The sequence below is a fragment of the Kogia breviceps genome, chromosome 1 (assembly GCF_026419965.1).
Source record: "Kogia breviceps isolate mKogBre1 chromosome 1, mKogBre1 haplotype 1, whole genome shotgun sequence".
NCBI lineage: Eukaryota > Metazoa > Chordata > Mammalia > Artiodactyla > Physeteridae > Kogia > Kogia breviceps.
In genome coordinates, this window is record NC_081310.1 from 180,189,112 (window position 1) to 180,215,908 (window position 26,797).

The following is a 26,797-nucleotide window of genomic DNA, read 5'->3' on the forward strand; positions in this document are numbered from 1 at the left end:
CGGGTTTCTTTCTGATTTTATTTAAACACACACGTACATATAAAATTACAGAAGTAATTTTACGCTCGTTGTAAAAAATTGCAAGTATAAGCACTTTTTTTTTTAACAAGTGAAAGATCCCCTTTGGGAACCTGGACGATTCAGTCCCACTCTGTGTGACGTCAGGCAAATTACCGACTGGCCCGCCCCAGCCACCCCTTCACCCCGCATTTCCCAGTTTGCAAGACATTTCTGTTGACGCTGCAATGGGATTCTTTCATCATTCCCGTGTATAGCCCCGGGGTGCGGGGAGGGTAGAGTTAAAGTGAGTGTAAATTGGGGTAACCCTGTCTTCTCAACCAGTTAAATCAATCCCCAAGTCTTGTCACTTTCTTGCGTCCACATCCCCTACACTAATCCAAACTGCCAGTTCTAATTTGTCCCAGAACAGTGACCTGCTATAGAAGGCCCTCAAGTTAACACGATTTCTAGATAATCCTGACAATTCAACTCCTAATCTGGGAGTGTCCCAGGCTTTAGCCTCAGTTTAATACCCATTTCTCGGAATGTGAAGCTTCTGTAAGGTGGTAATTGTCATCTCCCACAGTGAAGGTCATCGCAGGTACCTGAGGATCCATTTCCGGGGCTCCCTCTGGGCTGGTATAGGCCACTTCGGCCCTTCCTTACCAGCTTATACACTCCAAACTTGGGATGTTGGGCCCCAAACTCATGAGTCTAAAGTCTTGGATCCAACCACAGGTTGCCAAATTCCAGCTTTATCCTATTCACTGCCATAGTAGTGTAGTGGTTGGGTGCTTTGGCTATAGATTTGAACAGAGCCCAAATCCCAGCCCCCCTCACTAATTATTTTCGCAGGTTATTTAAACTCTCTGAGACTAACGTGGATAATAACAGTGCTTACCTCATACCATGTTTGTTGTGAGGATTAAATGAGAAGTCGGGAAAGCACTTGCCCTAATGCCTGGCTTCCAGTAAGTTCTCCAACGTGGCAGAGGCCTTCGAATTGTAACTGGTATCTCTTTTATTTAGTACTATTTGCCAGCCCCTGTGCTGTGCTCTTTGCTTAACATTAAAAAAATTTTTTTTACTTATGGGAGATTTTTAAATGTTTATTTTTAATTTAGAATGTAAGCTTTATCAGACAGGATTCCTTGTTCACGCTTTCTAATCAAATTCCCACAACCATGTCTGGGATATGGTAGGCACTGAAAAAAAAAATTGAATTTATGTCAAATGATAAACAGCTGTCCCTTACCCCATCTATCCCTATTCCCAACTTCCAGTCCCTTGAGGCAACCACTTCCAAATCTTTTCCCTAAAATCTGTGTATTTCTAAGTAGTATACTTTCTATTCATTTGTAGTTTCAAGATATTTTAGGGACTGCCCCTCATACATACACAATCCTCCATCTTCTGATTATAATTTGTCAAAACACTGAACATTTACATTATTATGACTTTGCAAATATTATTTATAGCTGAGCCATATGGGGTGATTACATTTGTTTGGGGGTAACCAATTCAGGTTGGAGGATGGGAGAAAAGGTAAAATTGAGAATACCTGATGTGTTTGAACACAGAAAAGGAGATTTACACTTCTGATAGAGATATGAACACCAAATAAATGATACTTACACCAAAAAACTAAGCATGTGAAAAACAAGGCAATTATTAACTACGGGGAACTTTAAAATGTTCAACGGTCATTACAGCAAAGGCTTGTGGGGCCTTTGCTATGTGCCTGAAACTGTTGTAACATATGTAAAGCACCTACAGAGAGCTTTGTATCTCTTATGTTCAATACAAGGAAAAGAAACTGAGGTTCTGGGCTCGGGTAGAGGCTGATTTAAATTCTAGCCTAGTCTGTGCCACTTGGTAGCTTGGCCTCAAGCTAGGCACTTGAACTCTCAGGAAGTTTTTCCTGAGGGACAGCAATTCCCACTTCACAAGGCGATCATATGAGCGATTATTGTATGCAAAGTGCTCAGCACAATGCCTGGCCCCTTTAAGTCCCAATCCACAAGAGCTGTTATTAAGGATAGGGCACTTTCAACCTGCTATATTGTCAAAAGGGAAAACTTCAGTAAATCTAATCCAACTGGACTTTTTTGGGGGGAGTAGGGGTGGGAAGAGCAGACACACAAGTGTTTCTTCACAAAAAAAATACTAAAAACAAAAGTGTGGGGCTTCCCTGGTGGCGCAGTGGTTGAGAGTCCACCTGCTGATGCAGGGGACGTGGGTTCATGCCCCGGTCCGGGAAGATCCCACATGCCGCGGAGCGGCTGGGCCCGTGAGCCATGGCCGCTGAGCCTGCGTGTCCAGAGCCTGTGCTCTGCAATGGGAGAGGCCACAGCAGTGAGAGGCCCGCGTACCGCAAAAAAAAAAAAAATTGTGATTTTTTTCCCTTCTAAGAAGTCAATTTCTAATCAGCATAGTACATGCATCAAAACTAAAAATTCAAGGGAAAAAAAAAATCACAGAATACATTTTAAGTTATTTTACATCATATTCATTTTTCCAAGAGTCACTGACATCGAAGATTCCTCCTGGTGCTAGTAAAACTTTCCTGCTGTAATATACAAACCTCCTATATCAGCACTGTCCACTGTAACTTTTTGCAGTTATGGACATGTTCTATAAACTTCTGTATTTGCATAGCCCAGAACCACAGGCGCTAGACACTTCTGACTACTGAGGACTTGAAATGTGGCTAGTGCAACCGAGGAAGTTCATTTTACATTTTTACAAATTTAAATTAAATGTAAATAGCCACATGTAGGTACTGACCACCACACTGGACAGGTCAGCTCTATATGATTTGGTTGCTCAAATGCCTGTGAAAATCTACATCATTATGCATTAAGTTGTTACTGTGCAGTTAATCATGTTTAATCAGTTACACTAGCTTTTGAAATGATACAGTACACCATTAAACTTAGTATAAGTATTTCTAGAGATGTACTCAAAAATCTTGGTTTGGGATTAGGATATTAAAAGATTCATCCCATGTCTCACATAATATACAGTATAATTTTTTTTTAAATCCAGTGATTCCTGAAACATAAATACGTAACAAAAATCAATCCACTTTTTTTTTGGATTTGTCTAGAACAGCCACTGTTCCATACAAAAGACAAAAACAAAAACAAAAAAACCCCAGCTGACTGGCACACACCAGGACCTCCTGACATCACTGAAGTCCTAGTCTTCACCAGGGCTACAGGCATGGGGTTATTCCACCCATCCTAACACAGCAGGTGCTCCCTGAAAAAAGCAGAGAGCATGTAGAAAACAAGTGGCCTGTTTTATAAAACTCTAAATTTATTCAAAGTGTTAAAAGATTTCACTCTCCCCTCCAAAATACTTTACATTAAAAAAAAATCAATACTCTATTTTTTTCAGCCACTGTACAAGCTACTGCTTCCCTTTCTGGGGACCAGTCTCTGCCCCTCCAACCCTCTTCCCCGCCCTCCCTTCACTCTCAATATTGCTGTAAGTTTGCTTATAAAGCCCTCCTTCCCCTCTCCCCGAGGTCCTGCCCTGGAGGCATAGCTTCCTTTCTGGACTTCAAGCCCTTGGCTGCAGGTGAGGCAGGTTGGATGGCTGAGACTCGGCAGACAAGGCCTGAAGGGCAGAATGCTTTGTGCTTCTGGGAGAAAGGCTGACTGGCTTTTTCCTTGGTCAAGCGGAGGATCACTGTTTTTCTTTTTGCCCCATGGGCACCTGTTCAGGGCCAAATATTTGGCTTGGGGTTGCCCATGGCTGGGTAGCCCTGCCCCTTCTCCAGTTTCCCCAGGCGTAGGTCCATGACAGCTGGGTCTCAGGACTGTACCATTTGTCTCTCTGTGGGTTGTGAAGGACAGGAAGAGTGGCACATGACTAGAGCAGGACTTGATGGAGCCCCGACTTCTCAGAGTATGGGCACCAAACACGCAGGGGAGGAAGTTTTGGTTTTTGATAGGCAAAACCAGGGTCAGCCAGGACCACGGGAAGTAGGAATGAGGAGGAAAGGTCTAACCACATAGCTTTGGGGTCAGCAATGTTCCTTCTGATTAAAACCCCCTCCCCTCTTCCATCTATCCCACCCTCATCCTGTAGGTCCCAGGATGATCCCGGAAAAGGAGGGGAAAAAAAGAGAAGGATTCTGTTCCGCTGATGGGAAAAAGGCAGGAGATGACAGAGTATTTGGAGCTGGAAGAGGCCTGCTGGAATACGTAGACATCATGGCTTCCTTGTTCCAGGAGGGAGGTGGGGGGGGGCCGGAAACCAGGCCCTCAGAGGCTTCATCAGCTCTGTTCCTTGTCCTTGACTAGTAAGACTGTGTGTTGGCCCCCGCTGGACACAGATAAGACAACACGGTTCTCCAACTGTTTGCCTGTCATCTCCACGGGGCTCCAGGCATCCTCGTCCTGTCCTGTGCCCAGCTGGTAGTTGGTGCCCATGCCCCAGGCAAAAACACGACCTACAAAGGGCAGAAATACGGGCAGCTGTCTCCAGGATCCCAAGCCCCACCTTTCTGTAGTGTGAGAAGCCTGGCACATGAGGGTGGATCTTGGCCTTGGCCTGTGGCAGCCTGGCAATGTCCCAGCCTCTGGGCATTCAGGGAAGCTGGGAGGAGGCAAGGAGAGATGGACAAAGAAGAGCTTTGTCCACCAGAGACCGCAGTCCTTACACATTGCCAAAAACTTCTCCCTGCTCCTAGGCGTGGCATTCAAGGCCCGACAATGACTGGCCATTCCCCCAACCCCTATATCACCTCCATTCCCAGGACCACCTGCCTTTGAGACTGCTCTGGATGCCCTCCTTTGCTTATCATAAAGGACTGAACCTTCACGGTGCAGTACAAGCCCCACTTCCTCAGGAACTCTTCCCAGATAATCCCAGGTCAAGCACCTCTGCCAGCTGGATTTCTCAAGGCCTCCATGGCTGTTCCACTCAGGCTTTGGTGACCACTTGTCCACACCCTCCTCTGCTATGCTTGCCAGGACCCCAACTACCAAGCTTTCTTTCTCTAATAAAATTCTAAGTACAACTCCCTGGGAAGCCGGCACCTACTAGATTGTAAATAAAAAGAGTCACAATGGTATAAAATGTAAAGAGAAGCCTGAGTTAGGAGTCTGGAGACAAGGGTTCAAGCCCTACTGCTTGTCTGGGCCTCAGTGATATGTCTCCCTTTGCTGTTTTCTCCTCTACAGAACAAATCACCTCTATTAAAATAATGTGTTTACCCATTTTGTCATCAAAGCCAGAGCTTCTGACAATCAAGCCAAAAGCAACATCATCACAAACAGTGTCTCCACACCTCAGCTCCATCTGACGGTGGACATCAGAGCCTACTGGGCACTTCGGTAAGAACCACGACCCCCAGATTCCAACCAGACCGACTGTGGGCGACCCCACTCACCATCCTTGGTCACAGCATACCCCACAGAGGCCCCACAAGCCACAGAGGAGACGGCGGGCAGCCTGGAGATGAGGGTGGGTACGCTCTTCTCCTCGGCACCTTCCCCAAGGCCCAGCCGCCCATACTCAGCCCGGCCCAGGCTGTACGCTCTTCCTGTGCAGGAGGGAGAGAGACAAGGAGTAGCAGAGGCATGCTCTGGGCAGGCCGGTGAGCGCCTTTATCTGTGGGAGCTGGTCCCACATTTACCTGGAACTTAACATGTGCCAGACAGTCTTTTATGTAAAATCATTTAACTTCACAACATTCCCAGGGTGGTGAGTTCTGCAGTGTCCTTTTCAGTTTTGGGGGAGGCCTGGGAGAACCCCTCCCAGGCCCCCATTGAGCTCACACATGGAAGAACGTTAGGATGCTGGGGGCAGGGCGACCCTCGTGGACCCACAGCCAGCCCAGTCCATGGAGCAGGCCCAGGTTCCAAGCACCGCCATCTCCAGAGTGTGACCAGGCCTGTGCCCAGGGAACACTCCACCTCCAACCCAGAGATGGACCAGGAGGCCCTACCTTCCGAATCCATGCAGACTGTATGGTGCTGGCCACCAGAGAAGCCCACCCAGGACTTCGTGGAGTTCTTGAAGGATGTCAGGTTCTGAGGTACAAAGCAAGATTCTGTGCCTGGGGTTCCTGGGGGAAGAGGCCAGGACAGAGCTGTCAGGGGTGAGGGTGTCCAAAGAGCTGCCTTCTTCTTCTCCTCCCAGTGTGGCTCCCACCCCACACCAGGGTATTTGTATTCTCATTTTACAGATGAGAAAACTGAGGCTCTGAGGGGTTAGGTGACCCCACCAAGGGTGCACAACAAATGAGGGGTGGAGGCAGGACTGGAGCCCAGGTCACTCTGGGCAACCCTGGACGATGGGCTTGGGACTCACCTAGCTGATGGTAGTTGGAGAGGCCAAAGCCATATACATGGCCCTCGGAGGAGATGGCAAAGGTGAAGTAGGCACCACAGAAGGCATCCTGGAATCTGACATGGCCCCGGCTTCCCCTGGATTTCAGCATCACACACTTGGGGACCAGGAGTCGTTCTGCAGGCAGAGAGCAGGCCAGGGTCAGTGGCAGACACACATGGCCTCTCCTCTCTGCCCTATCTGTTTCTCCTTCACGGCTAAAGCCCTCGCAGGGAGACTACGCAGGGACTCTTGTCCCTATTATACAGAAGAGGAAACTGAGGCCAGGAGAGTCCAAGTGCCTCACTCAGACCCCCACAGCCATACAGGTAACATTTACCTGGAACTTAACATGTGCCAGACAGTCTTTTATGTAAAATCATTTAACTTCACAACAACCAGTGAGGTAGGTTTAGAGGTAGGTGGGTTTAGAGATGAGGAAACTATGTCCATGGGCCCGCAGCCAGTAGCTGGTAGAGCCAGGATTCAAACCTGGGGTACTCTGGCTCTAGAATCGGACTCCTTAACTACCACCGCAGGTCCACCTGATGCAAGCCTGAACACAGAGAATCCCTTCTGCCTCTGACCTTCACCGGGGGTAGCTTGCCAACTTGCCCCGCCAGAGGGACCTAAGCCACCTACCAAGGCCCTGCCGGCCACCACGATTAGCAAATAGTTCAGGCACGCGGCCCAGTTGGCCCTGCTCCCCGCAGCCCAAAGTATAGAGGTCGCCATCAACTGTCAGCATCACCAAGTGGTCGTTTCCTGAGGGTGAGAGGAAGGCAAGGGATGCAGGGCTTGTCTGTAAGGCCCGAGGCTGGGCCAGCACCCCCAAAAGGTTCTCCAACTCCTGCCCAGAGTGAGTACCTGCAGACTCACCTGAGGCCACCTTCACCACGGGCATAGTCAGCTGCACCTGCACAGGCACCATGCTCTTTTTCATGGGCTCCAAGAGCCCTATCACACCATTATTGTCCTGGAAGGGAGGGGTGGAAGAGTTTTCAGTCAGTTCTTCCTGCCTCATACCAGCCAGATCCAGCTTTGCAGTCAGCCACAGAGCTGTCTGGTGAAGGGCACTGGTGCCAGATGGAGATGGAGAAGTGGGCAGGAGCCAGGCCACATAGTGCAATACTTACGAATGAAATCATATGTGGTCTGTGATTTGCATTAAAATAACAAAGGAGCTGGGGAACGGAAGGGAGTGAAGATGAAACAAGTTTGGTCATAAGCTGATAATTGTTGGGGCAAGCAGATAGAGTTCAATATAGTATTCTGATTACTTCTAGTATTCTAATTACTTTTATGTGTTTGAAATTATCAATAAAAAAATTTAAAATCAGCCCCAATGAGGAAACATCAGATTCCTTTATTTTTGACATTTCAAAATAAATCTAATACTAAAGTACCAAAACAATTTTAATGCTGTATCTGCTTTTTAAACCATACTCTCCTGTCCTGGAAGTTCTGAGATGTGGCCCCAAACCCTTGAGAAGTGTGGAAAAGGGCTGGGAAGGGGAGGGGGAAGGTTGAAGGCAGGGAGATGGGTCAGTAGGCTTCCTGGCTTAGCCTCAGCCCAAAGGCATCCTTGACCCACCCCTTTCCCAAGACGCACACATCATAACATCAGAGTCCAGGGAACAGCAGTGGTGTGGACAGGCCTGGATGAAGAAGCCAGAAACCTGGGTCTGGGCTCAAGCTCTGCCCAGGGCCTTGATTTCCCCACCAGTAAGTACAACAGGGGCCTTGTGATGGGTTATCTTTGGGGCCTCACCAGTTAATTCTGCCCACCAGCCCCCATGCCGTCTTCCAGACCCAGTCTTACCCGGAAGGAGCCCCAGAGGAAGACACGGCCATCCTCGGTGAGGGCCGCTGTGTGACTGTCTCCTGCTGACACCTGTATCACCTTCTCTTGCAGTTCCACTTTCCCAGGGACCATCTCTGAGCCCTCCACTGATGTGTCCCTTCCCAGGGCACCCTCATCATTGCAGCCGAAGGAGTAGACCTGTGCCCAGGATGCCCCTGTTAGTGCAAGGCCTGGCCTCTCAGTCCGTTCTTGTTTAGGCCAATCCCTGCTCGTCTAGCCAGATCCATCTCCACAAAGTAATGCGTGTGGTTGAAAGCTCCTTCCCCAAGCCCCCTACTAACCCCAGGCCCTGTCCCATCCTGTGCCACCCCCAACCTACCTGGCCACTTTTGCTTAGACACACAGTGTGCATGCCCCCAGCCTCAGCCTGCACGATGTCCTCTGGAATGGGCACCAGGGCTGGCTTCTTCCTCTCCATCACATTCTCGCCCAGCCCCAGCTGGCCCACGTCGCCCTGGCCCAGTGTCAGCACCAAACCCGGTTCTGTGTTGTGGGACCTATGTGAGACTGAGGGGTGAAGAAGACAGCCCCTGAGTGTGTAGGATGACGGGAGAGGAGAGGTCACTCCACAGTCTCTGGGATCACACAGACCTGGGTTCAAGCCTCTGCTCTGCCACAGACCATTAGACTGACCTCTCCAAGCCTAAGTTTCCTCATCTGTGAAACGAGGATAACAAAAGTACTTATCTCATAGGGTTTTTGTGCAGATTAAAAACTGAGCACATTATTAATGTGAGTGGAAGGAAATGGAAATGAGACACTCTATATCGGCAAATGAATCTTGGTGGAGAGGGTTAAAGAGCAGTGGGGACACAAGCTAGTTTTCCTGATAGGCTGTTCTTGGTCAGGAACCATACTAACAGGGCATAATAACGTCTACCCCTTTACCGACTGCTTACTAGTGTTAGATTGCTTTGCAGCCCCTCACATTATGCTACAGACCTTCCATTCTTAGGATCCCACTTTATAGAGAAGGGAACAGAGTCTCAGAGAAGGTCATAGAATAATTAGTGGAGTTTGCAGTGCATCCTCAGTCTGTGACTTAACCCCTGGACATAGGTACACTGAAGCCCACTCTGCTCCTATGTGGGAACAGACAGGCAGCTGAAAAGGAAGGGGTAGGAGTAAGAGCCCGCACGGGCTTTTGCAGAGTGGAACACGCCAACCGGTGTGCGGCACAGGGCCATCTGCTGGCCAATGGTGACTGCCGGAGGCCCCGGACAGCCAATGGCGTCCAGCCCCTCCCCCTGGGGGTGTGGCCAAGCTGCCAGGACTGCTGCGGTCTGCACAGAGGGTGCGCTGGGCAAGCAGCCACTTGGTCGGGTTTTCAGGTCGGGAGGGCTCGGCCCACAGGCACCTTGGCAGGAGCGGGCACCTGGAACGCAGCGGGAGGCACCGGCCCTCACTGCCTGGTTACGAGGGTCTGCAAAAGACAGACAGTGTCTGAGTGTGGGTCCATACTCCCCCCTCCCAGATTGGGGGTGGCTCTCTCTCCTCCTTGACTCCCTCCAGGGTCCCAGGAGAGAGGAGACCACAGCCACCTCCCTCCAGTGCTACCAGGACATGATCTCATTTTCCTCACGACAGCCCAGAGAGGTTGCCCATTTTATGAATGGGGTAGTAGTCCAAGCTCAGTGAGGTTAGTGATTTGCCCAAAGCTACATGTAGCTAGAAAGTGGCAGAGCCAGGACTTAAACTCAGTCTGGAGGTCAATGGTCTTAACCATGATACATTACTGCCTGGGGCAAAGCCCTAGGGTCTAGTTTTTTGCCAGTATCTGAGTGCTTTCAGGCAAGTCTCTGCCCCTTTATGATTCCCGGAGGGTGGGATTCAGTGAGCTACGGGAGACTCTCCAGCTGGGTGGAGTTCCTGGACTTCCAGGCCCCTCAGCTTCAAATCTCAGGGAGAAAGGAGCCCAGTTCCAGATCCTGGGGGTGCCAAGAGGCCATCCATACTGAAGTAGAGGCCAAGGCCAACTTACCCTTCACCTTCTTGCTTTTGGGGAGGGCATCTTCAGGGGGTGTCCTTCTCTTAGTTATACGCTTGGGTGGCATCTTCCTGTCCTGAAAAACCCAGCCAAATACTCCATGTCAGAAATGGCAGTCATTTTCCTGCTCTAATCAGGCAATATTCATCAAAAACCCTAAAATAAAGTGAGAAGAAATGCCCAGCAATTCCACTTTTCAGAATTTATCTGAGAAGAACCAAATAATAAATACACCCAAAGGATTAAGATCCACAAATATTCTCTACTGTATTTTTAATAACATTAAAAAAACAAAAAATGGAGGAACCCATACACTCAGGAGTAGGGGACTGGCTAAATATGTGGTATATTGATGATAAAACAAGACGAAGCCATTAAAAGTGATGCTTTCAGAGATTTATTTACTGAATCATTGCCAAGTAATATAAAGATTGAAAAACAGCCCATCATCCTATTTGTGGAAAAGAAAAAGCATACACATATAAAAATGTGTGGAAGGAAATACATTCAATATTGATAATGGTAACCTCTGGAAAATGAGATTATGGACAACTTTTACTTCTTTCTTTGTACCTTACCTATATTATCTAAGCTACAAGAAACATTACATGTATTTTTAAAATTTTATTATAAAAAATTAAAACATTGAAGAACATTAAGTGAAGTATCCCTCACAACTCCTCCCAACCCAACCACCTATTAGTAACTTTGGTTATACATTACTGTCATAATCAGACCACACACACACAAAGCTGTTCTCATTAAATAAAAGCAAACCAAACCATCTGTGCCCCCCCCCGCTTTTTTTTTTTAAACATCTTTATTGGAATATAATTGCTTTACAATGGTGTGTTAGTTTCTGCCTTACAACAAAGTGAATCAGTTATACATATACATATGTTCCCATATCCATCTGTGCCCTTTGATCCAAAATGCCACCACTCCTGGGAGGAACCTGGCTTTCTTCTAAGCAGTCTAACAAGAGATAAACACTGTATACACACTCATACAAAAAGACAGTGTTACAAAAGGGTAAAAGGAAATCACCTACGGGTGACAAGAGTTGTTGCACCTAGCACGATCCCAGGCAGCTGAAAGCCTCAGCCTGGAGCCCCTAACTCCTTAAACTAACTGCTGCTGCCTTGCCTCCTCAAGACATCTGAGAACAGACCTTCTCCGTGGCTATCTCAATTCCAATCCAGCCCAAATTGTGTCGAAAGCCTTTTTCCTCCATATAAGCAGCTTTGTAAATAAATCTTTATTGAGCCCTGGTCTTTAAGGTTATGAAAGACAGCTGTCTAAGCCTTAGGCTCCCAAACTCTAATGAGGGCAATTTGCAGCTACCCAGATGCAAAAGTGGTAGAGCAAGTGGTGGTTAAGAGAAGCCAGAGGGCTTCCCTGGTGGCGCAGTGGTTGAGAATCCGCCTGCCAATGCAGGGGATGCGGGTTCGTGCCCCGGTCCAGGAAGATCCCGCATGCCGTGGAGCGGCTGGGCCCGTGAGCCGTGGCCCCTGAGCCTGCGTGTCCGGAGCCTGTGCTCCTCAACGGGAGAGGCCACGACAGTGAGAGGCCCGCGTATCACCAAAAAAAAAAAAAAGAGCTCCAATAAATAATCTTTCACCTTTTTAAAAAAAAAAAAAAAAGAGAAGCCAGAATATGTGCTCAGCTGCTTTCTAGCTGTTTGACCTTGGACAAAGTTATTTAATCTCTTCATGATTCAGTTTCCTCCTCAGTAAAATGGGGATAATAATAGTACCCACATCCTGTTGTGACGTGTATGACTAATTGAGCTAATACTGTAAAAGTAATAACATAGTAAGTGCTCAATAAATCAATGCTAGTGTTATAACATCTAGGGTCTGTCCCAGGTGATGCTCAGGCACAGTGCTAATCTAATCTAACCTAACCCACCTCTCTTCCATTCTACAGAAAAGGGATGGAGACTCTACCCAAGGCTACAAATGGAAAGAGAACTCCAAGAGCCCTTCTTAGGCTCCTCTGTGGGCCTAAACAGCATCCCATTCTTCCTTCCTCTCTCCCTTCCTTCCTTCCAGTAGGTCCTAGAGACTCAGCCTCTCCAGCTCCCCATTCCATGGTATATGAACTCAAGGTGAGTGGCCTGGAATTCCCAGGCCATTTCTGCTGACTATCCCGGGGGAAGAAAACAAAGTACCGAAGATGGCGAAATAGCCAAAGGCCTACAATCCGCCAAGGCTGTGTAGGTTGAGCCTCTGCAGGCTGAGCTTCTACAGGTTGTGACTGGCCCAGTTTTGACTCTGTTGAAGCATTTCTGTGTTTCACCCAACTTCTATTCTCCCAGGGTTGAACTCCTCCCCTCCAAGCAGCCTCTTTGAAACCTCTTTTCCCACACTAGAAATGCACATTCTTTAGGATAGAGGGAATTGGATTCATCTGCCAGAGCTGTAGTTTGTTCAACCCTGCTTCTGTGACCATGGTTGACCTCTCTGGCAGCTTTTTAATTAATTAATTAATTTATTTATTTTATTTATTTACTTTTGTCTGTGTTGGGTCTTCGCTGCTGCGTGCAGGCTTTCTCTAGTTGCAGCGAGCGGGGGCTACTCTTTCTTGTGCGCGGGCTTCAGTAGTTGTGGCACGTGGACTTAGTTGCTCCGTGGCATGTGGGATCTTCCCAGACCAGGGTTCGAACCCGTGTCCCTTGCATTGGCAGGCAGATTCTTAACCACTGCGCCACCAGGGAAGTCCCTCTCTGGCAGCTTTAACCTCTCTGAGCTGTACCCTCATCTGTAAAAAGGGATGCAATGACCACTTCCAGGGCTGCTGTCAAGACTGAATGCAGCACTTCCCTGGTGGTGCAGTGGTTAAGAACCCACCTGCCAATGCAGGGGACACGGGTTTAATCCCTGGTCTGGGAAGATCCCACATGCTGTGGAGCAACTAAGCCCGTGCGTCACAACTACTGAGCCTGTGCTCTATAGCCTGTGAGCCGCAGCTACTGAGCCCACGTGCCGCAGCTACTGAAGCCTGTGTGCTTAGAGCCCGTGCTCTGCAACAAGAGAAGCCACTGCAGTGAAAAGTAACCCCCCCTCACTGCAATCAGAGAAAGCCCATGCCCAGCAATGAAGACCCAGTACAGCCAAAAAAAAAAAAAGACTGGATGAAATGTCTGTAAAGGACTTTGGAGTGCCAAGCACACAGTAAGTACTCAATATGTGGCAGTATTTACTCATTCATTCCATGAATGCCTATTACCACTGCCAGGTGTAGCAAGGAAAAAGGAAACTAACCCTCTCCCTGTTCCCGTGGAGCTTAATTCTAGTGGGAAAGACACACACACACACACACACACACACACACACACACACACACACACAGAGCATTATTACAGATGGTGCTGTGTGCAGGATAGGCAAGGCACAACAATGTAAACGTACTTAATGCCACTGAACTATATACAATTAAAAATGGCTAAAACGGGGCTTCCCTGGTGGCACAGCGGTTGAGAGTCCGCCTGCCGATGCAGGGGACACGGGTTTGTGCCCCGGTCCGGAAGATCCCACATGCCGCGGAGCAGCTGGGCCCGTGAGCCATGGCCGCTGAGCCTGTGCGTCCGGAGCCTGTGCTCCGCAACGGGAGAGGCCACAGCAGTGAGAGGCCCGCGTACCACAAAAAAAAAAAAAAAAAAAAAAAAAGGTTAGGGCTTCCCTGGTGGCGCAGTGGTTGAGAGTCCGCCTGCCGTTGCAGGGGACGCGGGTTCGTGCCCCGGTCCGGGAAGATCCCACATGCCGCGGAGCGGCTGGGCCCGTGAGCCATGGCCGCTGAGCCTGCGCGTCCGGAGCCTGCGCTCCGCAATGGGAGAGGCCACAGCAGTGAGAGGCCCGCGTACCACAAAAAAAAAAAAAAAAAAAAAAAAAAAAAAAAAAAAAAAAAAAAAAAAGGTTAAAATGGTCAATTTTATGTTATGTGTGTTTTACCACAGTTAAAAAAAAAGAGAGAGAGAAAAACTGGGACGGGGGAGGAGATATAGGTCAGATAGGTAACATTTGGGCTAAGACTTGAAATACTAGCAAGAGAAAGCTAGCAGGGGAAGACCCGGACAAAAGCATGTGACGTGCTCAGGAACCTGGGGAGGCGAGCAGGGCTATAAGTGGACAGCGATGGATCACATGGCACAAGGGGAGCAGGCGCTGAATCATACAAGGCCTAGTAGGGAAAACAGAAGAGTTTTAAGAAAAATGTCTTCTTAACGATTGTTCTGGCTACTGTAGAGAAAATGCAATGGTTTGGAAGAGGAGGAGATTGCAGGCATCCAAATGAGAGAAGTCAGTGACTTGATTTGGTCTGAGGCAAGAGAGAAAAGTAGACAAAACAGATCAATTTAGGAGACAGGCTTGCTTTGCTGGCGGATTAGATGTGGGAAATGAAGGTGAGGGAGGCACCCAGAATGACTTTTTCATCCTAAAAAACCCAGCCTCCCTGATGCCCCATGAACTTGGCCAAACACAAGGACCCCCAGGCTTTGGCTTAAGTGAATAGGTAGATAGTCGACTTCCAGTTACTGAGAACACTGTGGGACAAACAGGAGAGGAGAGACTGAGAGGTCCACCTCACCAGGCGTTTTTGTTAAGTCTGAAGTGCGTGGGAGCCGACCAAGAAGGGCTGTGAAGTAGGCAGCGCTGGATGGGTTAAGGAGTGTGGGGCATAACAGGTATCCACTGTTTCTCGTACCCCTGGCCAGGTTGCCAGCCAGTTCACTGTGTCAAGGGCCCTGTCCTGCCAAGGGCATATTTCCCGTCAGTTCATCAGAATGACCTGCAGCAGTTAGCTGCGCTGGGGAGGGAGACTGTGTAGTAGCATGGAAAAGTACTTACAACCAGAAGTGAAAAAAAAGGGAACAGAATAATATCAGCACATTGGTGCTGATGTTAGGTTGACCTGTGGGCAAGGCCTGGAGTGGAGAAAAATAAAGGCTGTAAGAGGTATTTGGTGTCATGGGTCATTAACCAAAAAAAAAAAAAAGTGTTAATGTGGGTTGGAACAGACCCAGGCAATATCTCCTTAGCCACCTGTGTTTTGGGCTAATATTCTGGGGCATCTCATTGCAAGCTAACCACACTGATCCCACTTTACAGACGAGGAAACTGAGGCTCAAAAAGATAAAGTGTCTTACCCAAGACTGGACGAGGAAATCAAGATCTGTACCAAGTACCAAGTCACTCAGACCCCAGAGCTGGTGTCCCTACCTACTTCCTCCCCACACTCCCCAGTCCCTCAGCCTGTCGGAGAACTCTCCCTCATACTGTCTCCCCCAGAAAAGAGAGCAGCTTGTCTCTCACCTCCCGACTGCCCACCCCCATCCCCATCCCGCTCTACAAGCCATTCATGATCTTTTTAAACCTCAAACCTGAAACAAGCTGCTTCCGTGCTCAGATTCCTCAGTGGCTCTCTCTGCCCACATTTCTTAGCCTGGTACTAAAGACCTCCAGGGTCTGATACTAACACAACTTTTGGCCCCCTGCCTTATCTGTCACATCGTCCCTTCTCTTCTCACACAACCTTAGACTGCCTACTATTCTCTCCATACCATGTGCATCTCTATACCATCCCATCCCTATCCTACTAGAAGTTCTACTCAAAGTCACCTCCATTGGTAAACCACCTCTGATCCGTCTCTCAATCCTAAAGGAATCATTCTCGCAGAGAAATTAGGACAGACTTTCAGATCATGATTATTTAAATGTGCCTGTCTATCCACCATATCAATCTGCTCCTTAAAATGAGTCTCTCTGGGGCTTCCCTGGTGGCGCAGTGGTTGAGAATCCGCCTGCCGATGCAGGAGACACGGGTTCGTGCCCTGGTCCGGGAAGATCCCACATGCCGCGGAGCAACTAAGCCCATGAGCCATGGCCGCTAGGCCTGCGCGTCCGGAGCCTGTGCTCCGCAACGGGAGAGGCCACAACAGTGAGAGGCCCGCATACCACAAAAAAAAAAAAAAAAAAAAAAAAAGAGTCTCTCTGGGACACTGGCCACGCCTACTTTCTATGTGCCAACAACCTTTAACTTCTCATAACAAGCTGAAGAAAGCACTGTCACTCCTATTTCACAGTTGAGGGAACTGAGGCTCAGAGAAGTCAATTTACTTGCTTAAGTTCATACCATCAGAAAGGAGAGCCAGGAATAGAATCCAGGTATATCTGATAATTAAAAACAAAAACAAAACAAGAATGGTTGACTAGAGGCAGGCCATGATCCAGGCAGGGGTCAAGGCAGCCCGGACAGGCCTCCCCAGGATCCCCTATGAGCTTGGCCAAAGGCAAGGAGCAGAGGGCAGCAGCCTGCTAAGGTGGACAGGATAGTGAGAGCAGAGAGGAGCTCGGAGGCAGCTAGGGCCTGGGAGGGTGGGCCACGTGGGTGACAAGACTGCTGAAAGATGTATGGAAGGACGACAGGTACAACGCCACGCTGTGGTGGAGAGAGCACTGGCTTTCAAGTCCGACAGACCTGAGTTCCCTTTGAGCCTGACAGTCTTCATGTCTCAAATAGAGGACTCCAGGCACTGCAGGGTGCTGCTGTGAGCAATCCCCGAGGCAGGGCGGAAGATGAGAGGGCACCTTCTAAAAGGTGGAGCCCTGTACTCATGACCCACCTGCATATCCTCTACTGTACACATCAGTCCTTTGACAGACTCCCTCTCTAACCGCTCTGGGTGTGTCTTCTTAGCCAGACACTGAGTGCCTGGGCTAGGAATAAGTAGTAGTCTTTTGTCCCTACCCTGCACTCCCCAACAAACACAGCTTCCATCTTCAAGGAGTTTACAGTCTGGGAGAAGAGTGAGATACAATCCAATAAGTCAGATACAGAGACAACTTCCACCAATAGGCACCTAAGGTGTTCCAGCCTCTCCTAGAATGTTCATACCTGCCCTTGGAGGTGTGATCATCCTGGCTTTACAGATAAGAAAGTAGAGGCTCAGGGGAAGGTGCCCCAGGCCACACAGAGGTGGGATGACAGCCCAGGTCTCCCTACCACTCCCTACTAGGACGAGAACATTCCCCCTCCCCACTTCTCCTGGGCCTCAGTTTCCTCATTTGGTGAATGAAGGCACAGCAGACTAGACAGTCTACCAGGGCAGTGGTGTTCCTGCAGTGACCTGCTGTGACCTCATCTCTGCAAAGGGAGACAGAGCCCTCTCTGACCACAGCAGCTGTCCCCACCCACCTCAACATCAGGAGGCAGACACTTGCCCACCAGACGCAATGGCTAAAGAATCTCTTTGTGAGAAAAGTCCCCAGGAGGGATTAAAAAAGATATTCCATGTAAATGGAAATCAAATAAAGCTGGAGCAGCAATTCTCAATTCTCATATCAGATAAAATAGACTTTAAAATAAAGAATATTACAAGAGACAAGGAAGGACACTACATAATAATCAAGGGATCAATCCCAAAAGAAGATAAAACAATTATAAATATATATGCACCCAACATAGAAGCACCTCAATACATAAGGCACCTGCTAACAGCTATAAAAAAGGAAATCGACAGTAACACAATAATAGTTGGGGACTTTAACACCTCATACCAATGGACAGATCATCCAAACAGAAAATTAACAAGGAAACACAAGCTTTAAATGACACAATAGACGAGATAGATTTAATTGACATTTATAGGACATTCCATCCAAAAACAGCAGATTACACTTTCTTCTCAAGTGCACACTGAACATTCTTCAGGATAGATCACATCTTGCATCACAAATCAAACCTCGGTAAATTTAAGAAAATTGAAATCATATCAAGCATCTTTTCAGACCACAACGTTATGAGATTAGAAATCAACTACAGCGAAAAAAATGTAAAAAACACAAACACATGGAGGCTAAACAATACGTTACTAAATAACCGAAAGATCACTGAAGAAATCAAAGAGGAAATAAAAAAATATCTAGGGACAAATTACAATGAAAACACGATGATCCAAAACCAATGGAATGCAGCAAAAGCAGTTCTAAGAGGGAAGTTTATAGCAATACAAGCCTACCTCAAGAAATAAGAAAAATCTCAAATGAACAATCTAACCTTACAGCTAAAGGAACTAGAGAAAGAAGAATAAACAAAACCCAAAGTTAGTAGAAGGAAAGAAATCATAAAGATCAGAGCAGAAATAAATGAAATAGAAACAAAGAAAACAACAGCAAAACGAGTAAAACTAAAGGCTGGTTCTTTGATAAGATAAACAAAATTCACAAACCTTTAGCCAGATTCATCAAGAAAAACAGGGAGAGGACTCAAATCAGTAAAATTAGAAATGAAAAAGGATAAGTTACAACAGACACCGCAGAAATACAAAGCATCTTAAGAGACTACTACATGCAACTCTATGCCAATAAAATGGACAACCTGGAAGAAATGGACAAATTCTTAGAAAGGTATAACCTTCCAAGACTGAACCACGAAGAAATAGAAAATATGAACAGACCAATCACAAGTAATGAAATTGAAACTGTGATTAAAAATCTTCCAACAAACAAAAGTCCAGGATCAGATGGCTTCACAGGTGAATGCTATCAAACATTGAGAGAAGAGCTAACACCCATCCTTCTCAAACTCTTCCAAAAAATTGCAGAGGAAGGAACACTCCCAAACTCATTCTATGAGGCCACCATCACCCTGATACCAAAACCAGACAAAAGATACTACAAAAAAAAAATTACAGACCAATATCACTGATGAGTACAGATGCAAAAATCCTCAACAAAATACTAGCAAACAGAATCCAACAACACATTAAAAGAATTATACACCATGATCAAGTGGGATTTATCCCAGGGATTCAAGGATTCTTTAATATACACAAATCAATCAATGTGATATACCATATTAACAAATTGAAGAAGAAAAACCATATAATCATCTCAATAGATGCAGAAAAAGCATCCGACAAAATTCAACTCCCATTTATGATAAAAACTCTCCAGAAAGTGTACATAGAGGGAACCTACCTCAACATAATAAAGGCCATATACAACAAACCCACAGCAAACATCATTCTCAATGGTGAAAAACTGAAAGCACTTCCTCTAAAATCAGGAACAAGACAAGGATGTCCACTCTCACCACTATTATTCAACATAGTTTTGGAAGTCCCAGCCACGGCAATCAAAGAAGAAAAAGAAATAAAAGGAATACAAATTGGAAAAGAAGAAGTCAAACTGTCACTGTTTGCAGATGACATGATACTATACATAGAGAATCCTAAAGATGCCACCAGAAAACTACTAGAGCTAATCAATGAATTTGTAAAGTTGCAGGATACAAAATTAATGCACAGAAATCTCTTGCATTCCTATATACTAACAACGAAAGATCAGAAAGAAAAATGAAGGAAACAATCCCATTCACCACTGCAACAAAACGAATAAAATACCTAGGAATAAACCAACCTAAGGAGGTAAAAGACCTGTACTCAGAAAACTATAAGACACTGATGAGGGGCTTCCCTAGTGGCGCAGTAGTTGAGAGTCCACCTGCCGATGCAGGGGACACGGGTTCATGTCCCGGTCCGGGAAGATCCCACATGCCGTGAAGCAGCTAGGCCCGTGAGCCATGGCCGCTAAGCCTGCGCATCCGGAGCTTGTGCTTTCAATGGGAGAGGCCACAACAGTGAGAGGCCCACGTACCGCAACAACAACAACAACAAAAAAGACACTGATGAAAGAAATCAAAGATGACACAAACAGATGGAGAGATATACCATGTTCTTGGATTGGAAGAAACAATATTGTAAAAATGACTACACTACCCAAAGCAATCTACAGATTCAATGCAATCCCTATCAAATTACCAGTGGCATTTTTTACAGAACTAGAACAAAAAATCTTAAAATTTGTATGGAGACACAAAAGACCCTGAATAGCCCAAGCAGTCTTGAGGGAAAACAATGGAGCAGACTCCCTGATTTCAGACTATACTACAAAGCTACAGTAATCAAGACAATATGGTACTGGCACACAAAAACAGAAATATAGATCAATGGAACAGGATCGAAAGTCCAGAGGTAAACCCACGCACCTATGGTCAACTAATCTATGACATAGGAGGCAAGGATATACAATGGAGAAAAGACAATCTCTTCAATAAGTGGTGCTGGGAAAACTGGACAGCTACATGTAAAAGAATGAAATTAGGGGACTTCCCTGGTGATGCAGTGGTTAAGAATCTGCCTGCCAATGCAGGGGACACGGGTTCGAGCCCTGGTCTGGGAAGATCCCACATGCCGCGGAGCAACTAGGCCTGTGCGCCACAACTACTGAGCCTGCGCTATAGAGTCCACGAGCCACAACTACTGAGCCCGTGTGCCTAGAGCCCATGCTCCACAACAAGAAAAGCCACCACACCGAGAAGCTCACACTCCGCAACGAAGAGTAGCCCCTGCTCCCTGCAACTAGAGAAAGCCTGCGTGCAGCAACGAAGACCCAACACAGCCAAAAATAAAATAAATAAATAAATATTTAAAAAATTTTTTTAAAAAAAGAATGAAATTAGAATACTCCCTAACACCATACACAAAAATAAGCTCAAAATGGATTAGAGACCTAATCCTAAGACCTGTCCTAAGACTGGACATTATAAAACTCTTAGAGGAAAACATAGTAAGAACACTCTTTGACATAAATCACAGCAAGATCTTTTTTGATCCACCTCCTAGAGTTATGGAAATAAAAACAAAAATAAACAAATGGGACCTAATGAAACTTAAAAGCTTTTGCAAAGCAAACTACGAACAAGACGAAAAGACAACCCTCAGAATGGGAGAAAATATTTGCAAACGAATCAACGGACAAAGGATTAATCTCCAAAAATATATAAACAGCTCATGCAGCTCAATGTTAAACAAACAACACAACCAAAAAATGGACAGAAGACCTAAATAGACATTTCTCCAAAGAAGACATACAGATGGCCAAGAAGCACATGAAAAGCTGCTCAACATCACTAATTATTAGAGAAATGCAAATCAAAACTACAATGAGGTATCACCTCACCTCACACCAGTTAAAATGAGCACCATAAGAAAATCTACAAACAACAAATGCTGGAGAGGGTGTGGAGAAAAGGGAACCCTCTTGCACTGTTGGTGGGAATGTAAATTGATACCACCACTATGGAGAACGGTATGGAGGTTCCTTAAAAAACTAAACACAGGGCTTCCCTGGTGGCGCAGGGGTTGAGGGTCCACCTGCCGATGCAGGGGACGCGGGTTTGTGCCCCGGTCCGGGAGGATCCCATGTGCCGCGGAGTGGCTGGGCCCATGGGCCATGGCCACTAGGCCTGAGTGTCCAGAGCCTGTGCTCCGCAGTGGGAGAGGCCGCAGTGGTGAGAGGCCCGCGTACCGCAAAAACAACAACAACGACTAAACACAGAATTACCATATGACCCAGCAATCCCACTACTGGGCATATACCCAGAGAAAACCATAATCTTTTGGAAGCATGTGCTTCCAAAAGACACATGCACCCCAATGTTCACTGCAGCACTATTTACAATAGCCAGGTCATGGAAGCAACCTAAATGCCCATCGACAGACGAATGGATAAAGATGTGGTACATATACACAATGGAATATTATTCAGCCATAAAAAGGAATGAAATTGGGTCATTTGTAGACATGTGGATGGGTCTATAGACTGTCATACAGAGTGCAGTAAGTCAGAAAGAGAAAAACAAGTATCGGATATTAACGCATGTATGTGGAACCTAGAAAAATAGTACAGATGAACCAGTTTGCAGGGCAGAAATAGAGACACAGATGTAGAGAACAAACGTATGGACACCAAGGGGGGAAAGTGGTGGGGGGAGTGGTGGTGGGGGGATGAATTGGGAGATTGGGATTGACATGTATACACTAATATGTATAAAATACAGAACTAATTAGAACCTGCTGTATAACAAAATGTAAAAAATTCAAAAATTCAAAAAAAAAAAGTCCCCAGGAGGGAAGGGAGGAGAGAGGCTCACCTGTCAACAAACATTTGCTGAGCTCCTGCCTCGTGTCAGGCACAGAGCTGGTAGACTTCACCCAGGAGCTCCTTACTGGGGGATCCCCCTTACATAGGGAGCTGAGCCTCGGCTTAAGTACGTTCATTTTTCCCAGGGGAAAGGGGCCACATCTTCCACCAAATGTTACAACCACAGCTTTATGGAAATAATAGGATATTAGTAATCCACACCACAAGCCTCTTATCTTCACCTTACAGGTAAGGGAAACAAGGCCCATGGGGATTGGGTGGGTGGCCCAAGGGTACCCAACTAGGAAGTTGCAGAGCTGAACACTATTCCTGCTCTTGGGATATTTTCGCAACAGGAGCATGTAGAACTCCTAGTTCATCTTTCCAGACTCCATTCTGATGCCCTTCTTGGGTGAAACCATCGCTGCCTTCTCCACCCCACCCAGTTTTCCTTGGTCTTGCACTCCAGACCTTTTGAGACCCAGCCCCTGCAGGAATAACTTGCTCTTCCTCTCCTTGTACCCTGTGCTCCAATCAAACACCGTGGTACCCCTGATGACAACACTCAACTACACACCTTCATGCTTTTGCATGTGCTGTGTTCCCTGCCTGGATCACCCTAACACCGCCCACCCTCAGTCTGCCTGGATAACTCCATTGTTCCTTCAAAACCCGGGCCAAGGGCCAAGAGTCACCTCGGCTGGAAAGCTACACCTAACCCTCCTGCGCAGGCTTAGGTGAACCTCCGAGTTCTCCTCCACACTCCGTACACTCAGCTTCTCCCAGGGCACCCAAGTCACACTTGGTTGGAACACCTCTGTTAATATCCGCCAGCAGCAGCGCCCCGGCTCCACGGGCACACTTCGGGGATCGCCCTGGACCGTAAGTGTGGCCCTACATGGGCCTCCCCAGGGAGACCGCGAGCTCCGTCAAGGCCACACGGGGCCCTCTCACCATGTTCCCCAGCCCTGCACGCGCGGTACGCAGTAGACAGCTAGTAAATAATCTGTTGACAGATGAGTTGGTGCGGAGTTCCCGGCACACCTCTCCAACCGGTCAACAGTCGTCGTGACGGTGCCTGTTGACGCTGAGATTTCGCTCCCTGCATAGACCCTCGGCAGCCTACCCTCCTAAAAGCAGACCCTCGCCGGGCAGGGTTCCGCCCCACTCTGCAAACCGCATTCTCCAAACCAGTGCTGTACTTAATCACTTTCCCGCTCCGGAAACGCGGCCCCGCCAGGGCTGCCGCCCCGGCCCGGGAGGCGCGCTGGTCGGCGCACTGCTGGCGGCGAGGTCACCGCGGCCGCGCGCACCCTGGCCGGCAGCGCTCGGGTCGTTTGAATCTCCCGCCCCCGCGGGCGGCGCGGGCCGGGCGTGCGAGGCGCGGCTGCAGAGGGGCCGCGCGGCCCTCGCTCGGGCGAGGCGGGGCCCGGCAGGCTCCGGGGGGCCCCGCGGGGCCGGAGACTCGCGCGCCCCGCACCTCTCAGCCACTCGGCTTCACGTGGGGCCGGCGCCGCGCGACACGCGCGCGCGCAGGCAACGGCCCCGACCCGCCGCCGACCGCCGGTGCCCGCGCGCCGCCCTCCGCCCCGACCCTCCGCGCGTGACGGGCGCGACCTACCTCGCTGCAGGTCGGCCACAAGGAACTCCTCCGCTCCCCGGCCCGGCCGCGAACTGCCCCAGAGCATGCGCTCTACAGGCCTCCGGCCCCGACCCCGGGCCAGAAAAGAAAACAAAGAGCCCGGCGGCCCCTGGCGGCCGCCCCGGGAAGTGCAAGTGGCGCGCTCTGGCTAAGGCGCTCCTAAGCAGGCTCTCTCCGCCCTGGCAAGGGTACAGTGGGTGTGTATTTTGAAGACCCCAAATTGGGACAAGAGGACTGACAACCAGAAAGACTACTTGAAATCAAGGTTTGTTTGGGTGAGTCTGGTGTGGAAGGGACTGTACGGACAAAAGAGATTCTGATCCTCCCTGCTCTCAAGAGGCTTTCCATCAGAGAAAGATGAGAAATCGGACTATCGGCAACTACTCAGGGCTGTGACAGCGGTACGCACAAGGTTATCTGGCTCAGCCGGGGCTTAACAAAGGCTTTCCAGGTTAAGCCTAAGAGGGCAGGGCATCCTAGGAGAAGCATCCCGTGCACTGACAGGGAGCGATGGGAGCCTGTGGTGGTTGTGGGAAACTGCCAAGGTCTGACTGGGACAGAGGGTGCCATGCAGAGGAACTGGAGAGGGAGAGACAGATCATGGATTCAGGGTCTTGTCTAAGGAGGCACCCTCTTCCCTGGGGAAATGGGGAACTATGGAACGGATTTAAGCACGTGAGTGACAGGAGCAGATTTTTGTTTTAGAACTAAATGGAAAATGCAGAGAATGGACTTGGGGGAAGGGGAAACCAAGAGTGGGGGAGGGAGGCCAGATAAAAAAGATGAGGGTGTGAACTGAGGTTGGGAGCTAGTGATAGAAAACAGGTGCCAAGCCGACTACCCTGTCTTGTTAACACACTCCTTCTTCAGGACAGGATACAAACAGTTCTTCAGGATTTCAAGTTCCCTGTGGTGACCTTTAAGGCCTTTTGATTTGTGTCTGGGGGTTTCCCAGGTCAAAGGAGTGACCTCTGCAGAAGGATATTTTCTCCATTTCATGTTGATTCTGACTCTGAAGGTCATTCTATCATACCTGAACTCTAGATAGACACTTTTGATGAGTGTTTACCAACTGAGTTTCTTCTACACAGAGCCCACCCCAAAGCACTCCCCATCTTTAAGGTTTCTCACCTCCTCAAGTTTACTTCTGCCTCCATCAGGGACTCCTCTCTTTTGGAGTCCTCACTGTGAAATTCCTCCAAGTTTTAACCCTGGGATCTCTGATCTGTCTCTGCTGTCTTCCTCCAAGATCTTACTCATTCACATGGCTTGATGTAATTATAAAAATAACTATCATCACGTATTTTGTAAAACCTCTTACTTCAACTACAGAAATACATCCGTCCATTACTTCATTGGTTCCTCACAAAACCCTCGACAGTTGGAAAATGAAAAAAATGAGGTTCAAAGAGGTTAAGCAAGTTTTCTTTTCATACAAGTGGTAGAAGGAGATCAGGAATCTTGTTTAGGGCCAAGACATCGCCTTTTAACTGAGAGGGCAGCCCACCTGGTCTGGTTCTGACCTCCACCCTAAGTTTTAGTCCCACGGCTCTACCCAGAAGACTCAATACCCCCAATAAAACTCATTTTCCTTGGATCTAGACCCCCTACCCCCACCCCCGCTTCATTCTTCAAGCCAAGGTTAAGTTTCTCTGAGAAGTACAGATTCAAACTTTCACATATTTTCTGATTCTTCCCTCTCCTCTCCATCTTTTATTTCTGCCCCTCTGGTCTAAAGCACCACCCACCTGGCCTCTGCTCCCACCCCTCACCCTTTCCCCTTCATTTCATTCCACCAAGATCCCCAGTTAATCTCCCTAAATCATGGCTGCGAGACTTTGCCCTGCTTAAAAATCTTTAAAGACTCAGATATTTCTTCAGTGCTGTGCTAGGAGCACGGAGGTGGCAAATGCCCCAAGCTGTTGGTTTCCTATTTCCCCCTTGGCGTCTGCACTGTACTCTGAACATGCCCACGCTCATTCCTGCTTTCTTACTTTCTCACCTCTCTTACCAGGTGCCTTCTTTCCTGCCTAGCTGAATTCTTGACATGTGTATTTTAAGGCTCAATTCAGTTGCCATCTCCATGAAAGGCTTCCTTAGCCCCACTTATCTTTTCCTTCTTTGAATGCAAATATTAATTTTTTTCACACTCTATTATTGTTGTATTTTATTTATTGAACACAAACCATAGTAAGGAGAACAATCAATTGAATCCAACCCAGAAATGACACAGATGATAGAAGTAGAAGTGAACGATATTAAAAGTTATTATTACTGTATGGCAGGGCTTCCCTGGTGGCACAGTGGTTAAGAATCCGCCTGCCAATGCAGGGAATGTGGGTTCGATCCCTGGTCCTGAAAGATCCCACATGCCGCAGAGCAACTAAGCCCATGCACCACAACTATTGAGCCCACATGCCACAACTACTGATGCCCGGGAGCCTAGAGCCCGTGCTCCACAACAAGAGAAACCACCACAATGAGAATCCCGTGCATTGCAATGAAGAGTAGCCCCTGCTCGCTGCAACTAGAGAAAGCCTGTGCACAGCAACAAAGACCCAACGCAGCCAAAAATAAATAAATAAATAAAAGAACTAAAAACATTTAAAAAGACTTACATTAAAAAAATAAATAACTGTATGGCATATGTCCAAAAGTTAAGTGGAGACACGGAAGATATAAAAAGACCCAAAGTGAGCTTCTCAACAATATCTAAGATTACAAATACACTGGATAGCATTAACAATAGATTAGATATTGGAAAAGCAACGATTAGTGAACTTGATGCACAGCAAAAGAAACTATCCAAAATGAAACATAGAAAAAAAATTTTTAAGTGAAAATAGTATTAGTGAACTATGGAATAACTTTAATAAGTAGCCTACTCTACAGGTAATTGGAGACCCTGAAAATAAGGAGGAACTGGGGACAGAAAATACATGAAGAAATAATGGCTAAAAAATGTTCCAACT

General features: G+C 47.6%; 1 protein-coding gene across 6 annotated transcripts in view; it reads right to left on the bottom strand.

Annotated features, from left to right (window-relative positions):
* Positions 1-3,303: 3,303 nt before the first annotated feature.
* The window catches only part of RCC1 (regulator of chromosome condensation 1), a 31,314-nt gene continuing 7,820 nt past the window's right edge, over positions 3,304-26,797 (bottom strand). For 2 of the 6 annotated variants that reach the window (XM_067013613.1, XM_067013608.1), the window contains 10 exons: positions 10,191-10,272; positions 9,567-9,632; positions 8,529-8,716; positions 8,168-8,347; positions 7,225-7,321; positions 6,988-7,110; positions 6,328-6,483; positions 5,963-6,082; positions 5,405-5,557; positions 3,304-4,462 (listed from right to left, as the gene is read on the bottom strand). In XM_067013613.1, the coding sequence (XP_066869714.1) occupies positions 4,287-4,462; positions 5,405-5,557; positions 5,963-6,082; positions 6,328-6,483; positions 6,988-7,110; positions 7,225-7,321; positions 8,168-8,347; positions 8,529-8,716; positions 9,567-9,632; positions 10,191-10,272 (1,341 nt within the window). In that variant the 3' untranslated portion in view covers positions 3,304-4,286. Of the gene's footprint in view, positions 4,463-5,404; positions 5,558-5,962; positions 6,083-6,327; positions 6,484-6,987; positions 7,111-7,224; positions 7,322-8,167; positions 8,348-8,528; positions 8,717-9,566; positions 9,633-10,190; positions 10,273-23,804; positions 23,888-26,797 lie in introns of those variants that run through there. The other 4 variants (XM_067013632.1, XM_067013628.1, XM_059036473.2 and 1 more) reach the window with 3 other exon arrangements.